The sequence below is a fragment of the Stegodyphus dumicola genome, chromosome 7, assembly GCF_044657685.1.
Source record: "Stegodyphus dumicola isolate Sdum_Otavi_A_Nest chromosome 7, ASM4465768v1".
Classification (NCBI taxonomy): domain Eukaryota; kingdom Metazoa; phylum Arthropoda; class Arachnida; order Araneae; family Eresidae; genus Stegodyphus; species Stegodyphus dumicola.
In genome coordinates, this window is record NC_140774.1 from 67351914 (window position 1) to 67379472 (window position 27559).

The following is a 27559-nucleotide window of genomic DNA, read 5'->3' on the forward strand; positions in this document are numbered from 1 at the left end:
GAACATCAGTTTTTGCACATGGTGCTAGCTATCGCCAAGCAACATTCTGCAATAACAGTGTGTTCTTTTTAGCAAATGGCATTACAGCAAAACATAATTATTGCAAATTTCATGAAGGAACATGATTTTTATGTGAACTTTTTTAATAGAGAAGTGCAGGGCATAAAATAATGGTTGCCATCTTACCATTGGTGACTAAGAAATTGCAACTGGCAAGTGAGATGTGATAAACTTGGAAATACATGGTTAAAACTTCCCACAATTTATTTTCAAGATTTTATTTTATTTCTGTTTATTTTTTTGTAACAGATTATAATTTTTTTCATACTCAGGCCACACCTCCTATCCCAAATATAAAATATATTTCAATATGACAGAATTCATGTTTCATCACCACATAAAATATTTAAGCAACGAGTTCGTGGTTGAAGCTTTGCCTGCGAGATATTTAAAGTGCATTTAAATTGTGACTTCTCGCTGCAGGGAATTGTTGGAAACACGAGAAAAAAGGTCATTTTGCCATTTGCATTCGATTGCAAAATTGCCAGTTTTTTTATCTGATTTTGGTAGGAGACTTCCAATTTTCAACACGTTTCTTCCAACTCTCTTATTCTTAAAATTTCTCATGATTTTTATGTAGCTTGCCGTACCACTGTGTTATTTGCACCCAGAAAAGAGATTTTTATCTTCTAAAAGCAGTTGGTTTTTCTCTAGAAAGAAAAGAAAATCAAAGTCGTTTCATCGGTGAGATATGCTGTCCTTCTGCTTTGTGTGTGAGAGTCCAAAAATGTCATGTTCCAGTTCTCAATAGTTGTTATTTTGTTCGTCCTGCCAGTGAGCGCTGTGAGTTTCATGTGCTTCTGAGAAATAATTTTAAGAAATTTCGATCTTTTATTTTCGTTATGTCTGTAAAAAAGGTAATATGCACATTTATTTTTCAGAAATTATTCACAGATTACTTTTCTTTTATTAATTCACCAAAGAAATGTAATATATTTGCAATATATACCATTTGTCATTGCAATACTTTGATTTCGCACAGTGGAAGGGCCCGATGTTCTTAACCCTTTGAATTTTATGACCGGCTTTATCCGGTCAACAGAAGTTTTGCTACTTGGCATATATTAACTTATAATTTAAGATATTTTGTTTTCTTACTTTCTTTAATAATGTAATATCATCTTAATGAATGTAAGTTTATGAAAATGCAGACTAAAATAAGTAATTATACAAATTCAATTAATAAATCTTGTTTAAATACTGGTCTTCATGCTGGATCTAAAATCCTTTGCCACTCAGAAGGTTAAACATAGGCATGCACAAGGACAACGAGACTTGTACTGAAAAAGAAATCTGCAGAAGCAAAAGACCAAAAAATTATTTGTGCAGAATGCCTGTTCTCTGCCTTTGTGCTGGAGCACAACCACCACTGAATGCATTGGATCATGTTGCAGCTGTATATAGAAAAATGTTTCCATCAGTAAAATCACTAAGAGATACTCAAAAGTGCAGGCATAGAAGAAAATGGATTCAAGGAATAGGTATATATATATTAAAAAAAATCAGATATTGATTGCATTAAAACACCTTCATTCTGTCTCTCTACAGAAGCAATAATATTGATTCAAAACTGTACTCAGTTGTTTCTTTTTTCTTTTCTTTTTAAATCCAGATATTTAGAAATTGAATGTAGTTTACTTCCTGTCTCCATGTTAGAAGGAGATTCAACAGGGTTTAATATAAGCTAATTATTTAAACAGTTTTCAGCTAATTATGAAAACTTTAAAAGAAAATGCAATTCTTCAAGATAAGCAATGCACCAGGAATGGTAGGCTTGAAGACTGGTGTTGCAGGCATTTTAAGAAAAGAAATTTCAGATTTGCAAATTATGAGGTGCACCTCTCGCCTCTTAAATTTAGTAGTTGAAAAAGGTGGCAGCTGCTTTACTAATAAGTATAGATGAATACATTGTTGGTATTTATTATTTTCTTAAAAAGAGTTCTAAAAGGAAGGAAAAATTGAAACATTTCCAAAAGCTGCATAATACTAAAGAAAAAATTTGAAATATGGATGTACACACTGGTTATCTTTAAAGAAATGTTTATCTAGAATCTCCGACTAATGGAACTCATTCATACATTTTTAAGAACAAAGTAACTACCTCTAGAGTTAATATAAAAGGCTGTGTAGAAAAATTACAAAATGCCTAAAGTAAATGGTGATAGAGTTATGATTTCCACTATTAAAAATACGTGCGAGAAAACTTTATTTCTGCACCTGCACGCAATATAATTGACAATTCTCAAAAGACTGCTATAAAATATAAGCAGAAAGCTCTCCCAAAATTTAATAAATAAATAAATGCTCCACAAGGAACACATTTTCCAATTATTGTAAGTTTATTTTTTGAAGAACGAATATTTATGTTTAAGACCTTAACAAAGCTTTTTGCTCTCTCTGTGCTGCCATTGTTCAATGTTCTTAATGCAGTTCTACGTTACAGAATTCCATCAAGTCATTTTTGCAATTAATGATTAGTGATCTGGTTAAAGTATTATTTAATGATTAGTAAAACTGATTAAAGTATTTTTCTATTAAAAGGTACAAATAATAAAAATGTTTTTTTTTACATATAAGTATTTTTGTATTATTTGCATTTACAATTTAGTAATTGAAGTTTCAGATATTAATTAGTTACTATTTAAAGTTAATTCATTATTAAAAAAATATATATTTTTATTATATAAAAAAATCTTTTTTCATTGAGAAAATTCTTCTGATTTTTAAAAAAATTTCAGGAACTACTAAAATATCTTGCCAAATCTTGTGGTAGCCATTTATTGAAAATACGTTGTAGGATTCAAAAGTTCCCAGATTGAGTCTGTAATGTACAATTTTTTTGCAGTAGTGCAACTACGAGAACATTTTTGTGGTACTACGCTCTCTCCCTTTTCTAAAAGTGGTTTGTCCCAAATCACATGGTCAAAAGCTGGCGGTGGCAGCATGTTTTGTAGGCAGGTGCATTTAGTAACCGGCTGTAGAAAGAAATATTGTCAGTTCAGCAGAGAACAATATCAAATTTTGTGTTTGCTTGGGAAAGAGTGCTACGGAGACTTTTGAAATGTTGAAGCATGTGTATGGAAGAAAAATGTTACCAAGAACACAAGCTTTTGAGTGGCATCGTCAATTCAGAGAAGGCAGGGAAATTGCCGAAGACGCCAAACGCTGTTGCCGTCTTGTGGCTTCGCACACCGATGAAAACATCAAAAAAGTGTCTGCGGCGGTATGTGCGAACAGGCAGCAAACAATTTGCCAAATAGTAGAACCAGTTGGGATATCTGAGGCCACATGTCACAGTGGATACTGGCCAAGGTTTCTAAAATATCCTAAAGGTTTGTGCATTCGGGTAGCTCAGCAGTCATTGGCTGCCTGTTTGTGACGTAGCTCGTAGACCCGTCGTACTGTTGTTTATGTCATGTTTGCTATATATGCCAGTATCCTATTGATATTTTGGAATGTAGAATGCTTTATGAAACATTATTTTTTAATTATGTTATATGCTATTAAAACAAAACAACATTTTATTGTGTTTATACTTTCAAGTTGCGAAAAATATATGAAATAATCATTGTTCACGCAGTTGAATTAAACTAAACTGGCAAGTCATTAAATATACTATTTTTTACGAATGTATTTCAGTTACTGTGTAAAACAGTGTGTTTAAGTATGTTTATAATTTATTGAGCTTTGTTTCAGTTTTCGCCGCATCACATAAACTGTAACAAATTAGTAAAGAAATTTATAATGTTGCATATTTTAGTTTTGTAATTATTTAGGAGTGTGTTTTTTTTTTTTTTTTCCCCCAGAAAATTTCACCTTCTATCATAATTTTGGGTGAAATTTGTCGAATCCAGAGATGTTTGATTAGAATATTTTCTTTGTATACACTAAGTTATAATTTTCTGTAAAATATGATTATATAAAAGCAACAGGAATACCTTTGTTTTTAGTAAATTAAGGTACTTGAGAAAATTTTTGCTTCTTTTCAAATGTAGATTAGTTTATACTTGCCTTCAGTTCAAAACATATTCTTGTTTGTCTGAAATTTTCTTAAAAATTCCATTTCTCCAGGTGTCTTAAGAGAAATAAATACAATGTGAATGTGAATGTAAATTTAAATTCAGTATGTTTATTTCTTTTATGGAAATCAGAATTTTTATCCATAATTTGAAAGGCAAAACCTTACCTTCACAAGCAAAAGCATTTTTGATGGTTGATCAACCATTACCCTAAGATGGCCATTTCTAAAATTGATAAGTATTTCTGAGAATATAAGTATTGATACAGAGCATCACTTCTTTAAAATGACCATCTTCATATAAGAATCAATTAATCTGGAATTACAGGCTGTTACCTTAGAAGTTATTCACTATGATTATGCTTGACTGAAACACTATTCGATAAACTTCATGATTTATTTTGTAATGTGTGAGAAATATTTTAAGTGATGTTGAAATTGTGCATATTTAGACTAATAAGACTAATTTTACTAAACAGAATTTTTTTTATTTAATGACATGTTAGTGGAGTTTCCATTATTAAAGATAAGTAAAACATATGGGATAAAATATATGTCAATAATAATCAAAAGAATTAAGTTTCAAGGTACACTTAAGCCAAATCAAAATCTGTTTTGAAATAATTTTACTTTTCCCAATATAGCACACTATTTACATTTCCATTGATCAATTCTTAATGCAATATGGAACACTTTACATATTTATAGACAATTCTGTTATCTTAATACACACAGATGATATAAAGTGTGGTTACTATAACATTAAGTACAGAATTTAAGTATGCGAAATAAGTTTGCATTTATCACTACTAAAATAAGATACACATATAGAGGCAGATAGTAAATCTGTAAGCTAAAAATTTGTTAAGCATGCTAAAAATTTGAAATTTCGAAAGTTCTGCTTTCAAATTTCTCTCAAAATCATTGGCTGTAAAATGAATGGAACAAATATGTGCAGCATTTGGATTCCATTTCCCAGCTTGCCTACAGCATTGAATCCAAATACTTCTTGATTTGAGGGAAATTTATGATATGTTATATCCTTAGTATCTGGATTACATTTTGTTTTTATGTAACTATTATTGCACACAGCTACAGTACATCGTGTTCCAGGCATTTTTAATCACACATTTAAACCAACACCGCGCACATACAGCAGAACAGCATCGGCGGGAAGGAATTTGGGTCTACGAGTGACGTCATAGAGCATGCGCAGTAGCTATCGCTTTAAAAAATGCACCAACCTTATAAGAAAGTATTTTACTGATCTTGATACTGGCTAAGGATCTTACCATGCATTGGGTGCGTTAACACATTATTCCCTGCAGGTTAAAAATAGACCAAAAAGGAGTTCGAATGGAAATGGTGGGAGACTTAATCTCGGCTGTTGACAAAAATCCTTCTCTACTTGGCAGAATTGTTTTTGGAGATGAGAAATGGTGTTTTTTGTACGACCCACAAACCAAGAGAGCATTGGCAACGTTGAAATCATAACAATCTCCATGGAAGCAGAAATTCTGCCAAGGTCGCTCTAAAGGAAAGTTCGTGCTAGAGGTATTCTTCGATATCCAGGGCATTGTGCATCTGGAATTTATCCCTGAAGGATGCCCTGGGAACAAAACTCTATGTCAAAATCCTGCATGGTTTGCATGAGTCGATGCAGAAGAAAAGACCAAAAATGTGGGCTGACAAGTCATGGGGGCTGTTGCATGACAACGCTCCTGCTCACCGATCCTTACTCGTCAATGACTTTCTTGTGAAAACGAAACAACTGTTTTGCCTCATTCTCCTTACTCACCTGATTTCGCACCCTGTGGTTTCTATTTTCTAAACTGGCAAGATGCTTGCTGCAGAGTCATCGATTTCAATCTTCAGATAAAATTAAATGTGCATCGTAGTCTAAATTAAAAGGACATGGCCAAAAATTGGATTTCAGACATGCTTTGATGAACTTTATAGGCGCTGGTAAAAGTGTGTTGTTGCACAAGGGTCTTATTTTGAGGAGGATGTGTTTCTTCAATTTAATTCATAATATGTTTTACATTGTAGCCTCAACCCGAACTATTGAATCCTACCTCGTATGATTGTTTTATTTTGCTGCATGAAACAGATGCTGAAATATATATAAAAGTGTAATACTTTCGACATGGTCATTGTGACTAGCGTAAAATGTGGTACTTCACTGATTAAGTTGTGATAAATGTATGATTGAGCTGTGCAAAGCTGTGTTCATGCAAATTTTTTCTCTCAATGATCATGGCCTCAAGAAATCTAAAAAGTGTCTTTTTATTTTTCAAGAAAAGGGATTTGTGAGTCTTCTGTGCAGTGTGGCCATGAGCATTCTTAGCAGGCTATGCTAAGTGAACAAAGTGGTGGTATTGATTTGATGGTGATAAAAAGAGTGAATTCAAAAGACTGTTCAGGAAATGGTGGGGCACACTTGGTGCAGAGTGTATTCAAAGTATCCAGAAATTGCAGACAAAAACTTGTAGGTTGTGCAAGGCTTCATCGGGTCATTCAAATTACACAATCGATCAAAAAATGCACAGATTGCTTATTGAAAGTGATAGCTGTAAAAAAATCCTGAGTCCACATCATTAGCAGCATGCCAAAGAAAAATGGATGAAAGACTATTTCAGCACTTAGAAAAACTATTTAACACAGTTTATTATGGCAAAGCACAATAAGCCATTTCTGACTTTAAACATTTGGTTAAACTGCTTAATAAATTTGAAGTAGGGGATGCTATCAGTGAATACTGAGACAATATACATTGCAATGTAGAATTGTATTAAGAGTTTATTTTTCGTATATTTAGAGTTTATTTGCCATATTGCTGCTGTTATCCATAAGGAGGTAACTGCAAAAATTTTTTTTATCTCAGTTGTGTTCTTCTTTTAGATTTGCAACTGATATACAAAGGGAGAACTAATAATATTGTTATGTTTTTTTGTATTGATTTATTTCATTTTCTATTTTTAATAAAATTGTTATTAAATTGTTTCATTTCCCTGTGCAGTTCTGCACTGACTTATTTGAAGAGAAAGGTATGCCATAAAAATTAAAAATACTGGAGCACATACATTTAATAAATACATATCTCATAATTGCATGCTTTTGCTTTACGGAAAAAATCGAGAAAATACCAGAATGTACTTGTGCATGATTTAAAAAGCTTATGAAAGGAGGAAAAGAATTTAGAAAACTGTTGTTGTTTACTGTAGCGAATTTGTGGTGAAATTGGACTTTTTCTATTTTGAATTAGTTCTCTTGAGCGTTTTTAGTAGTTTAAAAGATAACTACTGTGAGATATCTGTATATTGGACACTTGAAAACATTAATTTCTTTTTTGAATTCAAACCTAGGCTCAATGATACGGTAGCCAGCATCGCTAAGTACTGTTCAAATTAGGGCCGTTGCAACAATCAGACATCACACATCTGTCCATTTTTACTATTTAAGGCATGAGGAAAGAGAATGTATTATTGGAACTAGAACATTAGTTTTCGTATGTTTCATATTATGAACAATATAGTTACATCACATGCCCTTTAGCAAATGACGCTTTTCCAGAGAAGATGTGAAAGAAGTGAACACAGAAAATCTTAATAATAAAAAGACAAAAATAAAAGTTTTGTAAAGCCATCTTACTAAGAAAACAGAACATTGATTTGATAAACTGAGAAAAGACTGGAAGACATATGCTAACACTTAATGCAGCATCAAGAATTCTAAATGCATACTGCTATGCTGCTTTTAAAATTTTTGTTGAACTGTATATGATATAGTTGCGAAGGAAATTATATATAATAGTAAAGCTAAAAAGGGGAGGGAAAAAAAAAAACTTAATAGGAGTGAGTGTAACAGCTGACTGGTGAATTGACTGCGAGGTCTGTGAGAGCGTAAAAAAACTTTTGGGTGACATCTGAAAACTTTCAGATTTTAAAAATTTTATTTAATTTTTTGAGTGGCAGTGGAGCCCCTAAGGCTCTGTGGAGAACAGTTTGGAAACGCTGGTCTGCTCTGTTTGCTCAATGTGTAGTGTATAAACATGCAAGATCAATTCCATTTTATATGCAGATTTAATTTTTGTTTTTAGTCTATAAATCATTGCTTAGTCATAAGCACTTCATTCCATAAAATAGATTAAATAAATATAATGACGTCTAAATTCATTTAGGTTTCAGAAAAATTTTTTTGCCTAGTATTACATGGGATGATTGCAATAAGTTGATTTTTTATTCAGTCTGTAGTTAAATACTTCCTCCCTTTTTTTTTAATTTTTTTTCTATGATGACTAGAAAATGAGACCCTTTTTTATTGTATTCATTAAATATAAAAATTGCAAGTATTAAGTGCAGATATTTAATGTTTTGTATTGTTAATTTTTTCCCCATTATTTTACATCTGTGGAAGTTCTCAGTTTTAGTTAAATATAATTAGCTATTTTATACAAATAGATAATTCCTTTTCTAAATTTTTAGTAAAAATAAAGACAGATTATATATTTAATTTTAAAGCTTACATGAGAAAAATCAGTTTCGTTTGTTTTAGAAGAAATAAGTATGGGTTGTATGTTCAGGCAAATAAAATAGAAATAATTTTATTGCTTAATTTTTGAGAGGGGAAAAAAAAAAGAGGAATTTTATTTTATGAAAACCAATATGTATAATTTTTTTAATCATATAATATATGTTAAAATCAAGCATGACAGGAAAGGGGTGTTTTTCATTTATGGTGCAACGAATATCTATTTGGCTACTAAAAAAGAAAAACATATATTTTACATGGATTTTTCAAATATCTGAATAGGGTGTAGTTTATTGCCAAGGTTCTAGGTGTTTATTAGCATTATAAGAATTTTGCTTCACATAAGGAAGAAAATGTGTAGAATTTATTATTCTTATTTGTAAACAGATTTTGTTTGCTAGTATTATAAAGAGTGTAAATAATTGTGAAAATTAAGTTTATGTGATGGATACACATTTATGTAAAAAAACTCTTGAAATGAATCTTGACAAATACTGAGTACAAGAGATATGTGTAGTTTGAAATTTAATCAATTTACACCTTAAAAGAATTCAGCTTAATTTTGTTATATAAAAGTTAGGGAAACAGATATGTGAGTTATAACAAAAGGTAAAAATATAAACATTGCCAGGTGAATAAAAACATATAAAAGTATTAAAACAAGAAACAAAAGTTGAAATAACATTTAAACATAGAATTTTTTTTAAAGCAGTCTTTGTTACTAAATTTTAGCATGCACAAAAAATATCTAGAAAAATCATTGGAAAATATTATTTATAATCTCACTATTACGTATTAATTCTCTTTGTTTCTACTAATCATTGTACTTGAGGATTTATTTTTTAAGTATATTAAGTTGCTTTATTACTTCTGCTTGCTTTCTAAGATAATTTAGTTTAAAATATTTGTTCTAGTGACAGTGTTTTGATCTGTATGTGCCACATATATTTACTTTTTTTTTTGTCCACCTATAATTATTTTATAAAATGGATTCTCTCTAATGTAAAGAATTATATAAATAATCTGTGATGATAGTCTTCTAAGCAGTACATATAATAGAAAGAACAAAATTCTATGTTTCATCTGGGGGGAGCATTTTTTTTTTAGATGAGAAAATATAAGCTGCTGCCTATTTTTATAATTTGTTATTCATAATTTTCTGCTTTTCTTCTTTTTTGAAGGTTAGATACAACTTTGGTAGACTTCAGTGATATGAAATGGGAGCGAGGAGATATCAGTTTTTTATTCATTGGTGATGCCAAACCATCACAATCATTAGTTGTCTTGGATAATAAACTCAAAGTTTTTCAAAAAATGCGTTATGAGGTAATCATCAAGCAATACTTTTTTACTTTTTATTTTCTTAATTCAATTTCATAATTTGTGTAAAATGCTGCTAACATATTTTTAAATATTAATTTGAATATAAATATTATTAACAATCTAGTTTATGTAAGGGTATGCTGAGGGTTTTTTTTTTTTTTTTTTTTTTTTTCATTTTATAATTTAAAATTTTCAAAGCAATTTCATAATATATGTAATGATGTACATTCATGTGCAAAATTAAGAGAAGTTGCAAATTATGTCTATTTTTATGTGAATTATTAAACAAAAGTATTAATTATGCAAATATTCAGAGTCAAATACTTAGGCATACATATGCATGTCTGCAGAGCTGTGATTGGGGAGAGGATATAAGCACATGAGGGGGTTTTAGCTGATTTATACGCTCGTATTCCATCATGTCATTTGCCATGCCTCTCACTAGAGTTGGATAAATTTTATAAGGTATTTAAAATGAGTATCCACAAATATATGGATGATGGAATAAGATGGAGAATAATCAATAGATTGGTGACAGGCCAGTCACAAGCACAGTGGTTACAGAGGTCAGTGTAATGCCCAGTACCATCTGCAATTTGCAGAAATTGTTTCAGGACCCTGCATCCATTTTGCAAAGGCGTGGACAAGCTTGACCAAAATCCTTAACGATGAATGAGGCTTGTTGTTTTGCACTTTTAGCGCATTGATGCAGGTCTGCTACAGCTTCACAGCTTTCACGTTGTAAGGATCCTAAGTTTTACTAACGTTTATTTTATTTTAAAATTGTACGATCACTTCTTATTTTGTACTTCTGGCCAGAATTAAACACTTTAACTTGTTTATGCAAATTGTCTTGCTAACGCCCAAGTACTTAAAGTTGTGGCTTTTTGCCAAGAGAGAGAGAGAGAAGGAGTTATAGGAAGCAAGCCGCTTGCCACTGTAGTTTTATGAGTTTTGACTCTGTTGCTGGTTGCCTTTAAGGCCAGAGGTTTAGCCCTCTTGATATTTGCAGACGTATCGTAGTTTTGGCAGCTCGGCGTACTACATGCGTACCTTTTTTAAATAAACGCCAGTCTTAGTGCTAGGCATTTGTATACTAATTCAAAGTTAGTTTTTAGTTATAGTTAGTATTTTTTTTATATTCTTACGTTCAGACCACAAGTGGTTGGTCTTTGTATTCCGAAGTTTGGAAATACCTGTAAAGCATTGAAATAAAGGGTTTCGTATACCCTTCCTGCTTGTGTTGTCTACTTCTCACCTTCTTGAACATAGCTTGAGTAAGCTCCCTGTTCCTATTCAGGACCATTCATGTTTCCAACGCAAATCAATAGAAACACAAGTCCTGACAACGTGAGCTCAGTTTTTCAAGCTAAATTCCGAATTAGCCAAGTTCCAAATTAACTATGTCATCATTGTTAAAGTCATATTGTATGGAAACGATGCAATGCAAAAAAATAAATAAATAAATAAATAAATAAATAAATAAAAAATAAAAAAAATAATTAAAATGAAGAATTAAGAAGCTATTGCTGCTTTAAGGTATAATTTTGATTTACACATATTTTGTCTTATATATCCCCCCTTTAAAGAGAAAAGTGTTTGTTTACAGAGAAACCTTTTTGAGAAGAAAAGCATTAGCAAATGAAGAGAAATGTAATCTGAAATATACAAATAGTAAAATTTTAACCCAAATTATTCAGGGTTGCCACGCTACCTGGAAAACCGGAAAATGTCAGGGAATTCGAAAATTGGCCAAAATAGTCAGGGAATTTTAGTCAAAATCTGGAAAAATCGGAAAATTTCATACAGCAATTAAAAAAAAAAAAAAAAAAAAAAAGCAAGTTTTGTGCCAATGTTAGAAGCAATCACTTTCTTGGGAAATTATGCATCGCGTGAGCATCATTCAGGCAGCTGGCATAGAGCCAATTTTCGCAGCTCAAATCAGATTGTCTTTTAGAAAGGGAAAGCAAGTTTATAGCAACTTTTGGTTTCCAGTAACCTCGAGAATCTAGAGACTCGCAATCGCACGTGCAGTGCATATTGAACTATAGAAAATATCTTCCCAGTCTCGTATAAAATAAAATTGGTTTAATCCTAGCATAGGATACTATGGAGGTTAGAATAGCCTCCATATACTACTCTGTTCTAACCTCCTTGTACGGTACACACAGGATTTGGCGACATCATGATGGTTGCTGACAATTTTCAAAATCCTGCCGTGGCCATAGCGTATACTAGGATTTTACTGCAAAATCTTTTGAACTTTTTTTTAATAAATCCCTTATTTGTCATTTTGCAGTAAAATAATAATAAAAAAATCAGTATCTAGGCTAACCATTTAATATAACTATATTTGCCAAATTTCCATTGATTATTGTAATTCAGTTTTTAAGTAATTAACTTTATATTAATGTTATTTGTAGCATGTAATTTTGCTTCTTCCCTCTAAATTTAGTTGTTATTAGTTAATAATACTTTCAAATTTCAGACAGTTTTCTCTAGCATAATCCTGGCATTAATTCTAGCAGTATGATGACATATTATCATGAAATTTAATGTACACTGCTCAAAAAAAAAAAAAAAAAAAAAGGACAGTCCTATATCTCCCGATCTACTGGGCCGATTGACAAAATTCAAATAGCGTTCTTCATGTCTCGAAAGCGCGACTTAGGATATATATTAGATTTATATACAGCGCTATTCTAACATAGGTATTTTGACACAAAATCGAACGTTTTCTGAAATAACATACCAATTTTTTTACATATTTCGATTCTACGACTCAAATTACGCCTAAATATGAAATTTTGTAAAATTTGGAGCGAAATTTACAGAGAAATTCACAAATTTATGTTGCCACTTTTTTGTCAGTTTGCACCAAGAATACTTCACTTGGCGAACTTCTTAATAAATGGCAACCTAGTTTCCTTTCCCGTGAGAGGAAAAAAAATCACCATCGTTCCTTTTTTCCAAATAATATTCTTTATATTATATTTTTAAATAATAACTTATTATTTTAAGTAATTTTTTCTTTTTTGAATTTCATTTTAATTGTTTAAGTTGCACTTTTTTTTTTCGAATAACTCTTTTAAAAATTTCTATTTACCTATTCGAACTGCGTAAATAAAGGCGCAGCGTTTATTTATTTATTTTTTTTTCAAATAGTTTTCTTTATATATATTTTTCGTCATAGTTATTATTTTAGGTAATTTTTAAATTTTTATACTTTTATTTTAATTGTTGTGTTGCATTGTCTCTTCAGATAATTGTTTTAAAATTTTCTATTTATTCCTTCGAACTGAGCATTTTAAATATATTTATTAATATCAATTTTCCAGAATTTGATTTTATTTATTTGAACTACGTTTCTTTCAGAAGAATACTTTGTAACCCAGACTACGATGAGTTTGAAAACTGCATACTATATTAAAAGAGAAACTACAGTAAAGCACAGTTTTACACGCCTTTCAATGTTCCGTTCAGAAAAGATATATATAAATAAGAGAGATGTATAACCGACATTTTAACTTAGGATGACTTGCATACACTGCTTTAAACAGTTTTATCATTGTGCCCATTGCTTTACACAGTTTTATCCTACATTTGGTTTCTTAAAATGTTATTCATATTTTAGTCAAATATTTTATTTTTGAAATAGCAAGAATCAAATATCATAACATTGAAAAGTTTTTAAATTAAAAAAAATACAAATACTGAATTTTACGAAAAAATTTATTTTTCTTCTCTTTTTCTTTAAGCATTCTGAAAGTATATTAAAAAGTATCCAACTTTTCGAAACATTTTGGTATTTCTGACAATCATTTTAAATAAAGTTATCGCCTTCCATTTCATAAAAGCCCACAAACGGCCGAGCGGTAAAGACGCTGATCACTGGTAGTTCAGTCCGAGGTTCGAATCCCGCGAACGGGCTGGTTGCATGGGTGTTTTCGTGGTTTTCCCGATGTGTAACGTGTATACGAGGCCAGTTTCCCTTAGAAAGTCCTCCACGAAGGCATCCATTTAGGCAGATAGCCCTCGTGTGCTTTGCCATAATTAAATAATCCAATCCAATCCTTAATTAAATATAATTGATTTGTAACTTCTACTAGAACTGACGTTAAGTATTGAAGTGCAAATAAATAATATCGTGTGCAATCTTGATTAATATAAAATTAAAAATATTTGCATTCAGACAGAAAGTTTTTTGAAATATTTGAAATTACTTTATAAGAAGGATTTATTAATAACCATAATAATTACTTATTATATTACTGATGATTAGGAATCAGTTCTTGACAATTACATTCTAAATTAGAATTTTTAGAATTTTAAATTAGAATAATGAAAATGTGCTACGCACAAAAATACATTTTAGGATAAAAAATGAGTTGATTTTTTATGTTTTAAAACTTCTTGAATTCATATAATAAACATCGTATCCTCGTTGTTAATTGAATTCAGAATGTTGGGTGTTGTTTATATAATTATTCTTACTTGTCCACAAAATCTGCTGACTTATCCAGCAATTAAGTAGCTGCAGATCATTTCTACATAACCATTGAACTTCCATTAATTCAGTCTCTAGAGGGTTGTATATTTATATCATAATTTGACTTTTATAAAAATGATTATTATAAATCTTATGTTTCTATAAAAATATACTGTGCTTTAAAAATATGGATGATAGTACCAGCCGCTCTTTCAGCCACTTCAAAAGCATCAGTTTGTTTAGAAATAAATTGTGCAGTTAATGTCATAAAATTCAAATAAACATCAAATGAAAATTCTCAGTTTTAGACAATTCGATTTAAACGAAGTAAAGTAGCAGACGATAAAACGCCGAAGGTAAAAATTTACTCTTATTTAAAAAAAAAAAAAATTAAAAAATTTATTTAAAAAATAGCTTTTCATATAGTATTAATAAATATTTATTACGCATCATTGAGGGAAAAAATGTCATATAATTAATTCTCCGTAAAATTTTACTTGAAATTTAGGGTTAAAAATAGCTGTGGCAATACAGTGTAACAAAAATCCATAGACCACATTTGGTGTTATTATCGCTCAAAAAAAAGATGCCAAATTTCAAAACGTGAAAATATGTAAATTCGTGTATATCTTAGAAAATTTTGAATAAAAAAGTCTAATTTTTTGCAGATATGCTTAAAAATATACCTACTTTAAGATGATGGTAAAAATTTTATAGGTTATAATTCAAAATTTTTTTCGAAAAATTTACAAAAATTATTTAAAAATAGAAATTTAAAAAATAAAACACAAAAAATGGGTAAATTTTATTTGGAATGAACCTAAATTTCGAAATGTGAGAGAAAAAATTGAAAAAGTTTAATAAAAAAAGAGATATAAATAAATATTTGCCAAATTCAATTAACATTGAGGAGCTAAAATTTTGAGAGCTAATATTTCAAAAACTACTCGTACGATTTTTACAAAACTTGGTATTCTGGCATAATTTGAGTCGTAGAATCGAAATATGTAAAAAAATTGCTATGTTATTTCAGAAAAAGTCCGATTTTGTGTCAAAATACCTATGTTAGAATAGTGCTATATATATATCTAATATATATCCTAAGTCGCGCTTTCGAGACATGAAGAACGCAATTTGCATTTCGTGAATCGCCCCAGTAGAACGGGAGATATAAGATTTCTTTCTTTCGTCTAGCTGCAAAATGTCTGAAAAAAAAAAAAAAAAAAGACATTTTTAAATCCAGGTTGGGAAGATTCTAATCTCAGTCCTAGTGGGAGGAAAGAACTCCTATTATTATAATAGTATATTGCTGATATGGAAAAAAAGAACACACAAAAAAGAAACTTAAACTGTCATTATAACTGCAATTTCACTCTTTGGCCATCTCATTCTCCAGATATTAATCCATGTGATTTTTGGCTGTGGGGTTACTTAAAAAAATCTTGTTTTTTTCCGACGTCTGGTAACTTTGGCAGATTTGAAAGACAGTACCACTCTGCATGTGAGAAGCATCTCAATTGACCAATTACGATCTGCAGTTGAACAAGCTGTCCACAGACTGGAGATTTTACATCTTGAAAAAGGGAACCATATTGAGCAGCTTCCCTTGCATCGATAAGGTCTTTGTGATAAGAATGTTTGGTATGTTCGAATAAAATGTGTTATAAAGTGTATTTTGTGTCTTTTCAGCATAAGTTCTACAGTGCCACCTATTGATACTTTTGAAACTAATTTTTTTTTTATGTAATCCATTTCCTTATGTCTTGAATAGTATGTTTACCAATTTTGGAGCCTTTACACTCAGTAGTTCGATGTATTGAGAACTCAGAGTAGGGGTGTTTTAATTTATATACAGTGGTGGCCAAAATTTGGAAATTTTTATGTTTTTGAAATTTGTATGCGTATGGAAAACGTTACGTTTCACAAAATGCAAACTTGTATATATCATTTTTAAAGAGAATTTATTACTGAATTCAATACAAAACACAAAATTCAATTATTTGCAATACAAAAAAAGTTAAACGATAATAGTTATCGATATACATTAGATAGGGATGATTGCAGTGAGTTATCAGTACTTAGTAGGGTACCCTTTATTTTTAATTACAGCTTCACATCAACGTTTCATTGAGCTGACAAGAGTTTTAAGCTCTTCTTTTGTTATTACATGATGCCAGGAAACAATTAGAGCCTCAATTAGTTCCTTTTTATTTGATGGGCGCCTCATTCAGACAAGAGTTTTCAAACGGTGCCACAAATTTTCGATAGGATTGAGGTCAGGACTGTTTCCTGGCCATGACAACAATTTAATGCTCTTTGTACGAAACCACTCTTTCGATATTTTGGCCGTGTGGCAAGGAGCAGAATCCTGCTGAAAAATAAACAAAGCATTGTTGGGAAAGAGATCTCTGATGGAAGGTAGAAGTTTTGGTTCTAGAATAGTGTCAATGTATTTTCTGGCATTCAGTGTCCCATCGATGACATGAAGGCGACCAATGCCATCTGCTGACATGCATGACCAAATCATAACACTAACTGGGTTCTTCACAGTTGCTTGAATGCAGTCAGGCTGTAGCTGTTTTCCTATTCTACGTCTTACATATTTTCGCTCATCACTACTGAATAACGATATCTTAATTTCAGCATTCCATATAACTTGTGACCACTGATTATTTGTCCAATTAATGTGTTCCTTTGCCCACTGTAGTCTTTTTTTTCGTTGCTGAAAATTAAGATAAGGCTTTTTTCGTGGAATTCTACCTCTCAGTCCAACATCTGTTAATCTTCTCCTGATTTTTCTTGAACTGACAGAAACACCAGCATCATTCAGATCACTTCTGATGGCCGCTGATGACTTTTTCTATCTTGGAGACATAGTCTTTCTATTCTTCTGTCATCAATAGATGTGGTGCACCTTTTTTGCCCTTTTCCTTCTTTGTTTTTTATTGAATTTGTCTCCTGATATCGTAAACAAAACTTTCGGTTTCCAGATGTAGTCAATGAACCACCGCCTGTCTTGCAATTTCAGCATAGGAAAGACCACTTTCTCGTAACACAATAATATTACACCTCTTTCTAGGTGTCCAATCAACTCTTTTATTTGATGTCATTGCTTCTTGACTAAATATTAAAAATTTTTACAAAAATTCCTACTTGTAATTGCAGTGTATAAGAAACAGGTCCTTCTTCTACAGAACAAAGCAAAATAATGAATTGTTTTCAAGTGCAAACATGATGTCAGCTTCTACTGGCAGTTACTAACATTTGATTGGTTCTCAGAACAAGAACTGTGATTGGCCAGGAAAGGTAGAGATTACAAACCACTTCATATCTGTGTTTTTTATTTATATTAAAGTATGTATAACTTTTTTTTTTTTTTTTTTTGTATTGCAAATAATTGAATTTTGTGTTTTGTATTGAATTCAGTAATAAATTCTCTTTAAAATGATATATACAAGTTTGCATTTTGCGAAACGTAACATTTTCTGTAAGCATACAAAGTTCAAAAACATAAAAATTTTCAAAAGTGTCCACAATTTTGGCCACCACTGTATATATATATATATATATACAGTTTATGAAATATATATATATATATATTTCATAAAAGTTTATAATAAGAAATCTTTTCATATACCATCTCCAAGGAACACAAATTAAATTTAAAGCCATGAATGATTTTTTTTTTTTTTTTGGTAATGTAAACAAATGTATTTCATTTTACAAGATTCTTATGGCTTATGGACTATGGACTAATGCCTTTATTTGAATTGAGTATTAGTATTAATTGACTTATGGTATTGAGTATGAGTTGTACTTATGGTTTGAATCTAGCAAATAATTTGATGCTTACATGGAAGTAAAATGAAACACTCTCTTAATTTAGTTGCTGTTAATTGATGGTAGATTGGTTTATCTCCTTGATAAGTCGATTAATCTGCGATCAATGACAATAGCTGCTTATTCAATATTTAAAATTTACTTTTGGTTTTGGATGTTTGCGGTTTAAGACTTTTCTTAGCTGATTTATAAACAAGAGTGGAAATTACTATTTAAAATGCTATCCCCCCCCAAATTTTTTGTTTGAGTGTACATAATCTTTTGCTAAGGAAACACTGAGGTAGACATGCCGTTATGCCGCCATTGAAGCCATTATCAGCAGCTGTTTGAGTTTGAGAGGAGAAGTATCATCGGGATGATGGAAGCTGGGTGGTCAACTCAGCGAGTAGCTTGACAGGTAAGCCATTCTGATTTTACTGTGAGGAGGTGTTGGAACCAGTGGACAGAAGAAATGCCATTTACATGGCGACCAGGCTTAGGATGCCCTTGACAGATCAGTCGTCGAGAAGACCTTCACATCATACGACATGCACGCGTAGAGCCAACTGCCTGATTGGACGCCATCCAAACACAGGAAGCAGCCTCATTACGGGCCCTTGTGTCTTCCCAAACCATTGTAAGGCACCTGGTTGAAAGACAACTGGTATCACGGCACGCATTACGTGTACTACCAATGACACCCACCCACCGATACCTCTGTTTGGAGTGATATTGCATATATACAGCAGGATTGGACTTTAACGGAAGGGAACGAGGTCATCTTCAGCGACGAATTTAAATCCAATTTGACCAGTGATGACAATCATGTTCGTGTATGGAGGCCCCGTGATGAATGTCTCAATCCTGCCTTCACTTTACAGCGACACACCGTTCACACAGTTGGTGTGATATGGGGTGCCATTGCTTACGATACATGGTCACCCCTAATAGAGATCCATGGCATAATGACAGGCCAGCGGTACGTCCATGACATCCTTCAGTCACATGTGTTGCCACTCATGGCAGGGCTCCCAAGAGCCAATTTTCAACAAGACTGCTTGGCCACACACAGCACGGATCACAGAAAACTGCCTCTGCCACATTAACACCCTTACCTGGTCTGCTTGATCCCCAGATTTGTCACAATCGAGATTATCTGGGATCATTTGGGACGGCAAGTTGGACAGCCTACAAGATTAGCAGAACTAGAGGCACGTTTACAGCAACTGTGGAACGAGATGTCTCAGGACACTATATGGAACTTCTATGCCTTAGTGCCCGCTCATATCGCATAGTGTATTTGCACTAGAGGTGGTCCAACAGAGTACTAAAACTTCCATTCATGTGTACTTTTTTCTGCAATAAATGATCCTTTTTTTACAATTTTCTAATTACTTACTTATATCAAAGTAGTACTTACATATGCAAAATTTCGTTTCATTCTGACAACTCTTTCTTGGTGCGCAAATTTTTATGGCAGTGAGTGTATCTTGTATTTAAAATTCAACTGGTTTGTATGTAATTATATGTGTGAATGTTTGTATAAAATTATTAATACAATATTAGTAATATGACATCCTTTTTTTCTTTGATTGATTTGATTTACTTCTAATGAAATTTTTTCATTATTGGATCCAGTAAGAGTGAAACAGGTGTCCAATCACAAAGATTACACTTTCTTTTTCTCTAATTTTTCTTTAAGGAAACATTTAAAAACTTTGATATATAACTGATACTAAGATAGGTTAAGGCTACTAAAACATTCTACAAAAAGCACGTTTGTTTTTTAATGCTGATTGAAAAAGGAAAGTGCAAGGGATAAACTCTGTAGAGAAAGTATCAGCCAAGAGACATTTTCTCTTTTCACCCAAGAAATTGGATATTGTTTTATATGCAGAACACCTGACAATTTCTTAGATTAAACTTACTGATGTCCAGTAAAAACATTTTACATGATCCTTTATTGCATTCAAATTAGTTTGACTGATTTATTTGTCCCCCCCCCCAAAAAAAAAATCAAGAAAGTGGTACTTAGGATCTTAGGATATTAATAATTTTACAGTTTTCTCAGGAAGGAAGAGTACATCAAAAACTAAGAATGATGAACAATAAAGAGAAAGGCATTTTGAATGCCAAGATGGATATTTGAACTTCATGTCAGCTGAGTTATGAATGCGAAAGAAATTGCCTTGGAAGAAATCAAAAATGCTACACTACTCCAGGAGACATACAAACCAAAAAAGATGGTGAAAGAGCCTTACTGCTATGCAGACTGCTATATACATAAACACATTTGTTGTATATCTTGGGAAACATATCATTGTGATATTTTCTTCTATAGTGGCATGGAAATGAATCCATAATAACTTCAAAGTTTAAAGTTCTTCTCAGGAAAGAGAGATTTTTTAGTTGTTTTACTAACTTTTTATTAACTATTACTAGTAGCTGTTTTTCAGAAGTCATTACTTAGATGCATTAGTATTTTCAAAGGGGGAGGTAATGGGAAAATTGCTCACCACTACAAAATCAAGTAAAACATATGTTCTGATGTTGAGACACATATAGTACATGTACTTTTATATACATACAATACTGTATTTTATAATCCACTGGTAAATCTCCTCGGTTAAGTTTATTCGTGTAATTATTTGTTTTCATTGTTTGGCCTCCCATTCCCCCTCCATTCTCCTGCCATACAAAGATATAAAATGACTGACTATTCACCTGTTACAGTGAATAAAATTTATATTTATTAGTGTACACGGGGCATAAATTAATTTGATGCATAATAATGGCATGTTGTGCCATATCTTATGATCATGGCTCTGCTTAATGCAGTACATTCTTACTCTAACATGTAAAATAATTTTACATGCTATTTTATTGATATTTTAATAGTACTGTTAAAAGAATATATTTTAACACATGAAATAGTAAAACAACATGTGATTTTTTTAATCAGAGGCGATACAGAATTAATACTTATTCTTTTCTTTGTAAATTTCCATTATTGCATCTTTTATGTTCTAAAATGATCTATGAAAATAGTTTTTTTCCTCCCATATCCCTTCTCTTTTTTTTTTTCTTTTTTTTTTTTCTTTCTTTTGTAGAATAATTTGCGTGTAAAGGGTATAGCAATTACAGGTGTCTTTAACTGCTTAATTACACTACTTCTACCTAACTGCTTGCCTTTAGAAAACACCTTTTCACTTTTCGGCAAGTTATTGTCCCTCTTTAATACTTACTGTGGCCACTAGATCTAATTCAAAAGGTAAAAATTAGCAAACTTTTTGCTCACCAATTGTGGGTCTTTCATTTAATATGAAACAAGTGTTTCAACTTTTTGTTGACGTGTACTCACTGGAGCTGTACTGTATATTAGCTGGGTTCAACTTCAGCAGCACTACATGAAGCCATAACTCTAATTAGGTCTGACAGAAAAGTGCAATTAACTTTCAACACTCTCAACTCTGACAAAGTCAGCCATTCTATTTTACTGGAATAAGTTGCTATCTGGACAAGCAGCAGCACAAGCGATCAAACTTCTGTTCAGAAACTGCCGATCATATTTCCTTTTCATTCTGATGTAGGCTGTTTGCCATAAAATTTGCATAGACCTCTGCACTGAATATGGGACAAAGCTAGTCATAAAGAAAAGAATTAACACAAAACTGTTAATGAAACTTAAATGTCACAGTGTGAAAAGATACAGTTGTTATATCAGCTCACATGATATTTTATCATGAAACATTCTTAGGTAAATTGTTCATGTATATTCATAATTTGTTTCCAGGAAACAGAAGCTGAAATTGAAGATGAAGTTGACATCCTGATGAGTAGTGATGTTGTAGCAGCTCAAATATCCACCAAGTTGATCACATTTTCCCGAGCTCAGTGTGGTTGGTTGTTCAGAGAAGATAGAACAGTAAGTTAAATTTTAATTTTTATCCTGTTATTTAATGGTTTATACTGCTAGATATTGCCTTCTAAAATAAATACAAATGCTGATATAAAATTTAAACAATGCATAAAAATGTTTTTAATTAAAAAGTTTACTTAAGTACTCTTAAGTATGTCATTCAAAATGAAGTGTTTGTTGTGAGAGAATGCATGCATTGGATATGTAAAAATTGCTTCCTTCTTTGTATTTTATCAAACCTATTTGTTTTTAAAGAATGTCATTTTCTAACATACAACCTGAGTGATCTATTAAATATTAAATTTGCAGAAATAAAAATAAAGGATCAGTCTTAAGGTGGTCTAATTCTATGCATTTCAGCTTTCATGTGCTTAGTTTCATTAGATTTTAAACTAAAGATTGGTAATTAGTTGTTTCTTTAAACAAAGAGATATATTATTTAGGTAGATGAAAAAAAAAAAAAAATTTGTCGAAATCATCAGTGGTGATAAGTTTGACATTGAAGTCTGTGTTACAGAAATTGATATGCCAGAGCAATCAAAGATGATACTAATCATTTTGATGGCATTTAATATTATATCAGTATTAAGAAAAGATTAAAATTTCTGTAATATAGTCATTCCGAAAGAGTACAGACAGATCTGTTAATAAATGAGAATTACATTCAGTAACTGGCATTTACAAAATTTATTGTTGTGAATAATGAAACAGTGCTGGAAAAAAATTGTCTTCAAGAGCCATTCATAATTTTTGTACTCAAGAAAAAATCAGGAGTGTGAAAAGTACAAGAATATACACTGTATGATCAGAAGCATCCAGACACCCGTTGCAACAGAGGATTCTGCCAGTGACTTTGAGCTTATGATTTCTAGGGAAGTTCGCAGTCATTATTTCAAAGCTAGGAAAGTACATTGGAAAGAAAATATGAACTAAATCATTTTGAATGCAGGGAAGTTATTGGTTGTCATTGCTGTGGAAACACTGCTCCAGAAATTTCTGCAATTTTAGGAGTGTCCCATTTTAGTTGGGATGTTATTGTGAGATGGAAATATGCAAGGGCTACAAATGTGCAACGAAAATCTGGTAGGATATGTTATCTTGTGGGCAGGGACCATGAGCGTTGTGAAAGTCAAACAAATGGATTAAGTAGAAAAAAATTTGTTGGGAATAACAAGAAATCTTTGGATGCAACATCAGCACAATGACAGTTCATCGTGAACTTCGAACTTTTGATTTCACACCAAAGCTGCTGCTTATAAACCAAACATTATCGCTACTAATGCCAAACATCACTTAACAGTGGTACAAACATTGATAACACTGGAACCTTTAGTAATGATGTCACATGTTATGAAGTGATGAATCAAAGCATACTATCTGGCAACTTGCTGGTTACCTTTGATTGACTAATTTCTTTCATAATTAATTCCTTTTTTTAATTAAACTTTATATTTTTTGTATTGTTGAGTAGTCATCAGTAATTCCTGTCTCATTGTTAAGTTTCATAATTATTTTTAGTGAAAATCAGTGTCATAAATTATATTTAGTTTAAACTGTGAAATTTTATTGGATTGTAATTTTAATAGGTCTTTTTTAACCCCAACTTGGTGTTATGTGAATGTTGGATTTTTTTTAACCCTCTGAGGAGCCTGGTTTTTTTTTTTTTTTTTTTTTTTTCCTGCCGTGAAGACCTGTATTTAAAGAGCCTGTATTAGCTAAATATGTATATTTATCTATTTTAGTTTTTATTTTCATAAACTTAATTCATCAAGATGGCATTTATATTATTAATAAAAGAAAGAAAGCAAAATATCTTAAATAATAAGCTAATATATAACAAATGTAAAAAAAATCAAAGACTTAGACAGTTTTTAAATTGAGGTTTTTGGAGTATAAGACAGAGTGTGTTTCTGACCTTCGCTTGCTAACTGCATTAGTTCCTACCAGCTCTGATAGTTTGTAATTATTTGTCTTTGCATGATCACTGATGATATTTGAATTTCTTATGATAGAGTTAGTGAGCCAGCTTTAAATTAAAATGAAATTGTGTAGTCTTTGACATTTTTAGTTAGAATTTGACACTACTTTTTTAATTACGTCAGTAGGAGCTTTAATTGATTCTGTAAGAACATAAGATTTGATAAGAACATACCTTTATGTTCTAAGTTCTTTTTAAATAAGGACTCATTTAAACCTTTGTCTGAGTTTGTAGTTACTTTTAGACATACCAGTAATTTACAGTCCATCCCCCCCCCAATCTGTCGAGGGGTGGGGGTAGACTATTTAACTTTTACCAGATCAAGTTAACCCTCATTAGTACATTGTGGAGAGGTTGACAAGTTAGGAGATAAAGTGCACAGAAACCAGTGAGAACACTGGTTTGCATATTGAGATAAATTTCTAATTGTTAAAAAAAGATTCTTAAAGAGAAGGAAATCAATATAAATTAACCGAATTATCTGGGTAGACTTCAAATAAAAAAGATACGTAAATATTTTGTTGTGTGTTGTTGCTATGAAACATAAATGTTTGGTAGCTTTTAATGTGTAATTATCCTAATATTGTTTAAGAATCAGTGTCATAAATTATATGTAGTTTAAACTGTGAAATTTTATTAGATTGTAAATTTAATAGGGCTTTTTTTAACAAATATTGCTAAAAAGTAAATAAAATTTCATAGTGGCCATGTAAATCCATAATGACTAAGGTTATCTAACTACCTAATTCAATTATTTATAACTAACTGCTTACCCTTAAAAATTATCTCTGCATATTAAAGCAAGTTATTGCTTTTCATTAATCCTTACAGTGGTCATCATGCTGATTGTGATTTTACTTCTCATTTTAACCTGTGCCACTTGACATAAAATCTACCTCCTATTTACTAAACCTCTAGACTGAGCAAGTATGTAACAAAACTAGACATAAAAAAATATTCAGCATGAAACTAACTGTTAGTAAAATGTAAAAATATATATATATATATATATATATATCACTTATCTTCTTTAAATATGTTCAACTATTACAAGTCTAAAATATTAATGCTACTTGATAAATTTCATAAATCTTATTTTATTCTCAAACTTATTAATAATTGTGTTTAGTAATAATGCATCTTGTTTACGAATCTATTTTATTTTTAGGATGATATTACAAAAGTGAAGTTCAGGTATAAATAATATTTTTAATTGAATTTCAATTCCCATTTGCTTATAGGTCATTAATTTTTTTTCATTCATGGCCTTAGAAGTCCTTAAAAGTGCTTAATTTCCATGTACAGAAATGTGTACAAACCCTGTCTGTTCTCTATGAGAAGAGACTTGACTGTGCTCATCATGTGCTGTTGGAAGATTCCAGTTTCTTGTTTTAGAGGACTAATAGCGCATGCTTTGTAACAATAAAATTTGGTTTCATCCTTTTGCAGCATTGAATGGGTTTTCTGCATCTCTCCTTGCAATGAAGTGAATCCCTATAATGCAGATGAAATGTGGTAATCCCTTTTGAAAATTGTTACATAGATTGCAGATATAAGTACCATTTCTATGGTTATATTTACTGTGAAAGTTTTTTTTTGGTTAATATGTATTTGCTTTTTATACTGAGAAAGGTCTGCTGCAGGGAGACTCACTTTTTTGTCTGTTTAACTTGGCAATGCGGGACTCTCAACTAAACACAAGTGGAACTATTCTACAAAGAGCAACTCAACTGTTCAACTGCTACCTTTTGCCAATGATATCATTGGACAATCTAAATGGGCTATTGTGGAGGCATGCAGCATGTAAGATGAGTCTAACCATCATTGAGGATAAAACAAAATTTATGATGGTAGCAAAAAAAAAAGTCATGGACCTTATCCCCTTTAAGGGTCAACAGTTATACTTTTGAGGCTTAAACAAATTAAATATCTGGGTACAATGATTTCAAGCTGCATGACATTAAAATTAAAATTAAGAACAGGATATCTATGACCAACAGATGTTTTTATAGACTTTTAAATCAAAATTAATTAGCATAAAAACCAAAATATGTTTGTATAAGACTTTGATAAGACTTATGGCCCTGTATGAAAGCAAATGCTGGATATTTAACGAGGCAGAGGAAGATCTACTGCTAATATTTGAAAGAAAAATTCTAAGAAAGATTTTTGGATCAGTGAAGCAAAATGAACTGTGGAGAATAGTATATAACCATGAAATCTAATGAAAATATATAGTGAACCTATAGCTTGTCAAAATTGTACAAGCATCTCATATTAAATGTCTATGCCATATTTATAGATATGATGATGCATTTCCTACTGAAAAGATAACCTGAAAAATAGATGCAAAGTGACAGAAAGGAAGACCACCCACTAAATGGCTGGATAGTGTGGAAAAGAATTTGGAATTGATAGGAGTAAACTGTTGGAAAGCTGTGTTGCTAGATAGGATCAGATGAAGAAAACTTGGAGAGTCACTCTTGGCCTGTAGCATGCTGTAGGTTCTCAAGAGGAATGTATATGTGTACGTAAGTTTATATTTAAGTTGTTGACTGTGCAGACCACTGATGCCAAAAAGCCAGAATCTGTTGCATTATAATTAATACCAGGTGTATCAATGTAAGCATTGCAGCTGTAAATCTTTTAGTGTACGAGACCAGTTGCCACGTACGGATAGAGCAGATGTTGAGGCAAAAGAATGCAATTATGAATCTTATAAGTTATCCATATTAGAATCAGATAATTCACTGCCACTGACATTTACTCAACTATTCAAATCTTCTCGTAATAAAGCTGTATACTTATAAGGTATTTCTCCCGCCTTCCTAGCTTGCCTTCGCGGTTTAGTGGTTCTGCACGCTGGGCCAGTATTCCAGAGGTCCGTAGTTTGATTCCCGGCGAAGACGATTGCTCATTTTTCATCTTGCCTTCTTCCAAAAAATACCTAATGTCTCTACATACTCAGTTTCCGATATATATCACTTTCATTTTTGATATCTTAATGGGGGGATGAAATTACGTTCACACATAAGAACGAACATCATACTCTACATACAAAAAGAAACTAAGTAAAACTGCACTAAGGCAAAATGGGCATCCCTAGAAAGAAAGAAAAAAACACATATTCCAGCACGCTTGTTTTTACATTACTGAATCCCATTCTCTATGCTTTCGAATCCAATAAAACAGTCCAAGGTCAAAGTTCAGCCATCATAATTCCCATTTATCTTGGTACCATGGACCTAGGAAGCCATGTGTTAGAATTAAAAATATTTACATTTCATTCCTGTGATTATCACATATACCACTGAAGTCTGAAATCTGTATGTCCATTATCTGGAATGATCTAAAAGCCTGAACTCAAAGCCACAAACATTTTTTTTTGGGGGGGGGGGTTATGCTTTATGCATGCACATTTGA

At 31.6% G+C, this 27559-nt stretch overlaps 1 protein-coding gene across 11 annotated transcripts in view; it reads left to right on the forward strand.

The window, feature by feature from the left end:
• The window catches only part of LOC118203970 (ankyrin repeat domain-containing protein 13C), a 215610-nt gene that overhangs the window by 19681 nt on the left and 168370 nt on the right, over positions 1-27559 (forward strand). For all 11 annotated transcript variants that reach the window (XR_015042105.1, XR_015042106.1, XR_015042107.1 and 8 more), the window contains 2 exons: positions 9790-9934; positions 22033-22164. Coding sequence is in view for 6 of the 11 variants with exons in the window: in XM_085820396.1 (XP_085676522.1) it covers positions 9790-9934; positions 22033-22164 (277 nt within the window). In the remaining 5 variants the exon portion in view is untranslated. The remainder of the gene's footprint in view (positions 1-9789; positions 9935-22032; positions 22165-27559) is intronic.